This window comes from Echiichthys vipera, assembly GCF_963691815.1.
Source record: "Echiichthys vipera genome assembly, contig: SCAFFOLD_108, whole genome shotgun sequence".
Lineage (NCBI taxonomy): Eukaryota > Metazoa > Chordata > Actinopteri > Perciformes > Trachinidae > Echiichthys > Echiichthys vipera.
In genome coordinates, this window is record NW_028154840.1 from 20001 (window position 1) to 27500 (window position 7500).

The 7500-nt window shown below is 51.6% G+C and overlaps 1 protein-coding gene across 1 annotated transcript in view; it reads right to left on the reverse strand.

Moving 5' to 3' along the window:
- The window catches only part of LOC310966317 (cyclin-dependent kinase 16-like), a gene marked incomplete at its 5' end in the record, with an annotated part of 21868 nt that overhangs the window by 3296 nt on the left and 11072 nt on the right, over nt 1-7500 (reverse strand). The window contains 2 exons of the mRNA XM_083940896.1: nt 2136-2178; nt 2819-2924. Of these exons, the coding sequence (XP_083797022.1) occupies nt 2136-2178; nt 2819-2924 (149 nt within the window). The remainder of the gene's footprint in view (nt 1-2135; nt 2179-2818; nt 2925-7500) is intronic.

Consider the following 7500-nt stretch of genomic DNA (forward strand, 5'->3'; position numbering starts at 1 on the left):
CCGACCTTCCACAGGGACGCCAGAAAAGCTCCTCCGGAGGTGTGAGGTGAAGGTCTCTGGGACAGGGGCCTCCTCCAGACGGTCCCAGTTCACCCGCACTACTGGTTTGGGTTTACCCGGTCTGTCCAGAACCTTCCCCCGTCCTCTGACCCACTCATCCCCAGAATGGTGATCAGCTGACAGCTCTGCCCCTCTCTTCACCCGAGTGTCCAAAACATCCGGCCCTCAGATCAGATGAGACCATCACAGACTGGATCCTGGACCCTTTGGCCTAGTGTGCTCTGGAACCAGGTCCACTTCTGAGCCTCCTTCTGTTCCAACATGGTGTTTGTTAAAGAGGATCCAGGGACCAGCACACAAGTCTAACACCAGACGCTGGGGTTTAGATCAGGGAGGCCGTTCCTCCCAATCAGCCTCTCCAGGTGTCTCCATCGTTGCCCACGTGGGCGTTGAAGTCTCCCAGCAGGACTCTGGAGTCCCCTACTGGAGCCCCATGCAGGACTCCATTCAGGGTCTCCAAGAAGGCCCCAGACTCTGAACTGCTGTTCGCTGCATCTGCACCAACAACAGTCAGAGTCCCCCCCCACCACCCGCAGGCGTAAGGAGGCCACCCTCTGGTCCACCGGGGTGAACTCCAACACCGCGGCGCTCAGCCGGGGGTTTGAGAGTGTCCCCACACCCGCCCGGCCCCTCACACCCTGGGCCCCTCCAGAGAAGACCAGGGTCCAGCCCCTATCCAGGAGCAGGGGTCCAGATCCAGACTGTGTGTGGAGGTGAGCCCCCCCAGATCTAACTGGGAGCTCCACCTCCCTCACAAGCTCCGGCTCCTTCCCCCACAGAGAGGAGACGCTCCACGTCCCCAGAGCCTCTGCTGCCCGGGTCTGGACCCTCCAGGCCCCTCACCCTCACTGCCCCCCGTGCAGCAGCGCCCCGACCCCAGAGGCTCCTCCTGTGAGGGGGGGGCCCCCAGGATGGGGGGGGGCACAGGATGGGGGGGGTGCACAGGATGGGGGGGGGCCACAGGATGGGGGGGAGGGGGACACAGGATGGGGGGGCACAGGATGGGGGGGAGGGGGACACAGGATGGGGGGGGGCACAGGATGGGGGGGCACAGGATGGGGGGGCACAGGATGGGGGGGGGGTGCACAGGATGGGGGGGGGTGCACAGGATGGGGGGGGCAGGATGGGGGGGGGTGCACAGGATGGGGGGGGTGCACAGGATGGGGGGGCACAGGATGGGGGGGCCACAGGATGGGGGGGGGCACAGGATAGGGGGGGCCACAGGATGGGGGGGCACAGGATGGGGGGGCACAGAGGCCACAGGATGGGGGGGCACAGGATAGGGGGGCCACAGGATGGGGGGGCACAGAGGCCACAGGATGGGGGGGCACAGGATGAGGGGGGCACAGGATGAGGGGGGCACAGGATGAGGGGGGCACAGGATGGGGGGGCACAGGATGGGGGGGGCACAGGATAGGGGGGGCCACAGGATAGGGGGGGCACAGGATAGGGGGGGCACAGGATGGGGGGGGCACAGGATAGGGGGGGCACAGGATGGGGGGGGCACAGGATAGGGGGGGCACAGAATAGGGGGGGCCACAGGATGGGGGGGGCACAGGATAGGGGGGGCCACAGGATAGGGGGGGCACAGGATAGGGGGGGCACAGGATGGGGGGGGCACAGGATAGGGGGGGCACAGGATAGGGGGGGCACAGAATAGGGGGGGCCACAGGATGGGGGGGCCACAGGATGGGGGGGCCACAGGATAGGGGGGGGCACAGGATGGGGGGGCACAGGATGGGGGGGGCACAGGATAGAGGGGGCCACAGGATGGGGGGGGCCACAGGATGGGGGGGCACAGGATGGGGGGGCACAGGATGGGGGGGGCACAGAATAGGGGGGGCCACAGGATAGGGGGGGCCACAGGATGGGGGGGGCCACAGGATAGGGGGGGCCACAGGATGGGGGGGCACAGGATAGGGGGGGGGCCACAGGATGGGGGGGCACAGGATGGGGGGGCACAGGATGGGGGGGCACAGGATGGGGGGCCACAGGATGGGGGGGGGCACGTATTAAAGTGACGTTTGATATTTTTAGTTTTAATTTGAAAATATAAAAATGAGGCGTTCACTGACCTGCAGGAACTTTGACAACAAGTCGACTCCATCACTGCTGAGCCTAAACACACACACACACACACACACACACACACACACACACACACACACACACACACACACACACACACACACACTAGTTGTTGTGTGTAGTTGTGTTTCTGTTGTGTGTAGTTGTGTGTCTGTTGTGTGTCTGTTGTGTGTAGTTGTGTGTCTGTTGTGTACCTGGGCGTGTCTGTTGAGTATAGTTGTGTGTCTGTCGTGTGTCTGTCGAGTGTGTGTTGTGTGTCTGTCGTGTGTCTGTCGTGTGTGTGTTGTGTGTCTGTCGTGTGTCTGTTGTGTGTCTGTTGTGTGTGTTGTGTGTCTGTCGTGTGTCTGTTGTGTACCTGGGCTTGTCTGTTGTGTGTCTGTCGTGTGTCTGTTGTGTGTCTGTTGTGTGTAGTTGCGTGTCTGTCGTGTGTCTGTTGCGTGTCTGTCGTGTGTCTGTTGTGTGTCTGTCGTGTGTCTGTTGCGTGTCTGTTGTGTGTCTGTTGTGTGTCTGTTGTGTGTTTGTTGTGTGTAGTTGTGTGTCTGTTGTGTGTCTGTTGTGTGTCTGTTGCGTGTCTGTTGTGTGTCTGTTGTGTGTCTGTTGTGTGTCTGTTGTGTGTGTGTCGTGTGTAGTTGCGTGTCTGTTGTGTGTCTGTTGTGTGTCTGTTGTGTACCTGGGCGTGTGGTCAATCAGCCTCTCTTCTCTGTATTGAGGAAAATTAAACGCCACAAATTCATCGTTAGAACGGATCCCAGGCCAAGTGTGTTCTGTGGGAGTCCCTGCACGACAACAGACACACAACAGACACACAACAGACACACAACAGACACGACAGACACGACAGACACAACAGACACACAACAGACACACAACAGACACAACAGACAAACAACAGACACACAACAGACACGACAGACACAACAGAAAAACGACAGACACACAACACACACGACAGACACACAACAGACACACAACAGACACGACAGACACGACAGACACACAACACACACGACAGACACACGACAGACACACAACAGACACACAACAGACACACAACAGACACGACAGACACAACAGACACACGACAGACACACGACAGACACGACAGACACACAACAGACACACAACAGACACGACAGACACAACAGACACACGACAGACACGACAGACACACAACAGACACACAACAGACACACAACAGACACAACAGACACAACAGACACACGACAGACACACGACAGATACGACAGACACACAACAGACACACAACACACACACAACAGACACACAACAGAGACGACAGACACAACAACCACACAACAGACACATGACAGACACACAACACACACACGACAGACACACAACAGACACACAACAGACACAACAGACACACAACAGTCAAACGACAGACACACAACACACACACGACAGACACACAACAGACACACAACAGACACAAGACACACACACGACAGACACAGCAGACACACGACACACACACGACAGACACACACAGACACAAGACACACACACAACAGACACAACAGACACACGACAGACACACAACAGACACACGACAGACACAACAGACACACAACAGACACACAACAGACACACAACAGACACACAACAGACACAAGACACACACACGACAGACACAACAGACACACAACAGACACACGACAGACACACAACAGACACACGACAGACACAACAGACACACAACAGACACACAAAACACACGACAGACACACAACAGACACAACAGACACACAACAGACACACAACAGACACAACAGACACACAACAGACACAGGTATAAAACAGACACACGACAGACACACAACACACAACAGACACACGACAGACACACAACAGACACACAACAGACACACAAAACACACCACAGACACACGACAGACACACAACAGACACAACAAACACACAACAGAAACAACAGACACACCCAGGTACAAAACAGACACACAACAGACACACAACACACAACAGACACACGACAGACACACAACAGACACACAACACACACACAACACACACACGACAGACACACAACAGACACACAACACACACACGACAGACACACAACAGACACACAACACACACAACAGACACACAACAGACACACGACAGACACAACAGACACACAACAGACACACGACACACACACAACAGACACACAACAGACACAAGACACACACACGACAGACACAACAGACACACAACAGACACACGACAGACACACAACAGACACACGACAGACACAACAGACACACAACAGACACACAAAACACACGACAGACACACAACAGACACAACAGACACACAACAGACACACAACAGACACACGACAGACACACAACACACAACAGACACACGACAGACACACAACAGACACACAATAGACACACAAAACACACCACAGACACACAACAGACACAACAAACACACAACAGAAACAACAGACACAACAGACACACCCAGGTACAAAACAGACACACAACAGACACACAACACACAACAGACACACGACAGACACACAACAGACACACAACAGACACACAACACACACACAACATACACACAATAGACACACGACAGACACGCGACAGACACGCAACAGACACGCGACAGACACACGACAAACACACAACAGACACAACAGACAAACGACAGACACACAACAGACACAACAGACACACAAAATACACACAACAGACACACAACAGACACGCAACAGACACACGACAGACACAACAGACATGCACCAGAAACACAACAGACACGCAACAGACACACAACAGACACGCAACAGACACACGACAGACACACAACAGACACACGACAGACACAAAACAGACACAACAGACACACAACATACACACAACAGACACACAACAGACACGCAACAGACACACGACAGACAGACAAAAGACACAACAGACATGCACCAGAAACACAACAGACACGCAACAGACACACAACAGAAACGCAACAGACACACGACAGACACACAACGGACACACGACAGACACACGACAGACACACAACAGACACACAACGGACACACGACAGACACACAACAGACACACGACGGACACGCAACAGACACACGACAGACACACGACAGACACACAACGGACACACAACAGACACACAACAGACACACAACAGACACACAACAGACACGCAACAGACACACGACAGACACACAACGGACGACCAACAGACACGCAACAGACATGCAACAGACACACAACAGACACACAACAGACACGCAACAGACACGCGACAGACACGCAACACACAAACGACAGACACACAACAGACACACAATAGACACACAACAGACACGCAACAGACACACAACAGACACGCAACAGACACGCAACAGACACACAACACACACACGACAGACACACAATAGACACACAACAGACACGCAACAGACACGCAACAGACACACAACAGACACGCAACACACACACAATATTCAGGAAATAAACACAAAATACAACAAATTTAGAACCTGCAATATTTTATCGATAATGTTAAATAAAGAGTCAGACCCTGAATAAAGAGTCTGACCCTGAATAAAGAGTCTGACCCTGAATAAAGAGTCAGACCCTGAATAAAGAGTCTGACCCTGAATAAAGAGTCTGACCCTGAATAAAGAGTCTGACCCTGAATAAAGAGTCTGACCCTGAATAAAGAGTCAGACCCTGAATAAAGAGTCTGACCCTGAATAAAGAGTCAGACCCTGAATAAAGAGTCAGACCCTGAATAAAGAGTCAGACCCTGAATAAAGAGTCTGACCCTGAATAAAGAGTCAGACCCTGAATAAAGAGTCAGACCCTGAATAAAGAGTCTGACCCTGAATAAAGAGTCAGACCCTGAATAAAGAGTCTGACCCTGAATAAAGAGTCTGACCCTGAATAAAGAGTCCCTGAATAAAGAGTCAGACCCTGAATAAAGAGTCTGACCCTGAATAAAGAGTCTGACCCTGAATAAAGAGTCAGACCCTGAATAAAGAGTCTGACCCTGAATAAAGAGTCTGACCCTGAATAAAGAGTCAGACCCTGAATAAAGAGTCAGACCCTGAATAAAGAGTCTGACCCTGAATAAAGAGTCAGACCCTGAATAAAGAGTCTGACCCTGAATAAAGAGTCTCACCCTGAATAAAGAGTCTGACCCTGAATAAAGAGTCTGACCCTGAATAAAGAGTCTGACCCTGAATAAAGAGTCTCACCCTGAATAAAGAGTCTGACCCTGAATAAAGAGTCTGACCCTGAATAAAGAGTCAGACCCTGAATAAAGAGTCTGACCCTGAATAAAGAGTCAGACCCTGAATTAAGAGTCTCTGAATAAAGAGTCAGACCCTGAATAAAGAGTCAGACCCTGAATAAAGAGTCTGACCCTGAATAAAGAGTCAGACCCTGAATAAAGAGTCAGACCCTGAATAAAGAGTCAGACCCTGAATAAAGAGTCTGACCCTGAATAAAGAGTCTGACCCTGAATAAAGAGTCAGACCCTGAATAAAGAGTCAGACCCTGAATAAAGAGTCTGACCCTGAATAAAGAGTCTGACCCTGAATAAAGAGTCGGACCCTGAATAAAGAGTCTGACCCTGAATAAAGAGTCAGACCCTGAATAAAGAGTAGGACCCTGAATAAAGAGTCAGACCCTGAATAAAGAGTCAGACCCTGAATAAAGAGTCAGACCCTGAATAAAGAGTCTGACCCTGAATAAAGAGTCAGACCCTGAATAAAGAGTCAGACCCTGAATAAAGAGTCAGACCCTGAATAAAGAGTCAGACCCTGAATAAAGAGTCAGACCCTGAATAAAGAGTCTGACCCTGAATAAAGAGTCTGACCCTGAATAAAGAGTCAGACCCTGAATAAAGAGTCTGACCCTGAATAAAGAGTCTGACCCTGAATAAAGAGTCAGACCCTGAATAAAGAGTCTGACCCTGAATAAAGAGTCTGACCCTGAATAAAGAGTCTGACCCTGAATAAAGAGTCCCTGAATAAAGAGTCTGACCCTGAATAAAGAGTCTGACCCTGAATAAAGAGTCAGACCCTGAATAAAGAGTCTGACCCTGAATAAAGAGTCAGACCCTGAATAAAGAGTCTGACCCTGAATAAAGAGTCTGACCCTGAATAAAGAGTCTGACCCTGAATAAAGAGTCAGACCCTGAATAAAGAGTCAGACCCTGAATAAAGAGTCTAACCCTGAATAAAGAGTCTGACCCTGAATAAAGAGTCTGACCCTGAATAAAGAGTCCCTGAATAAAGAGTCCCTGAATAAAGAGTCTGACCCTGAATAAAGAGTCAGACCC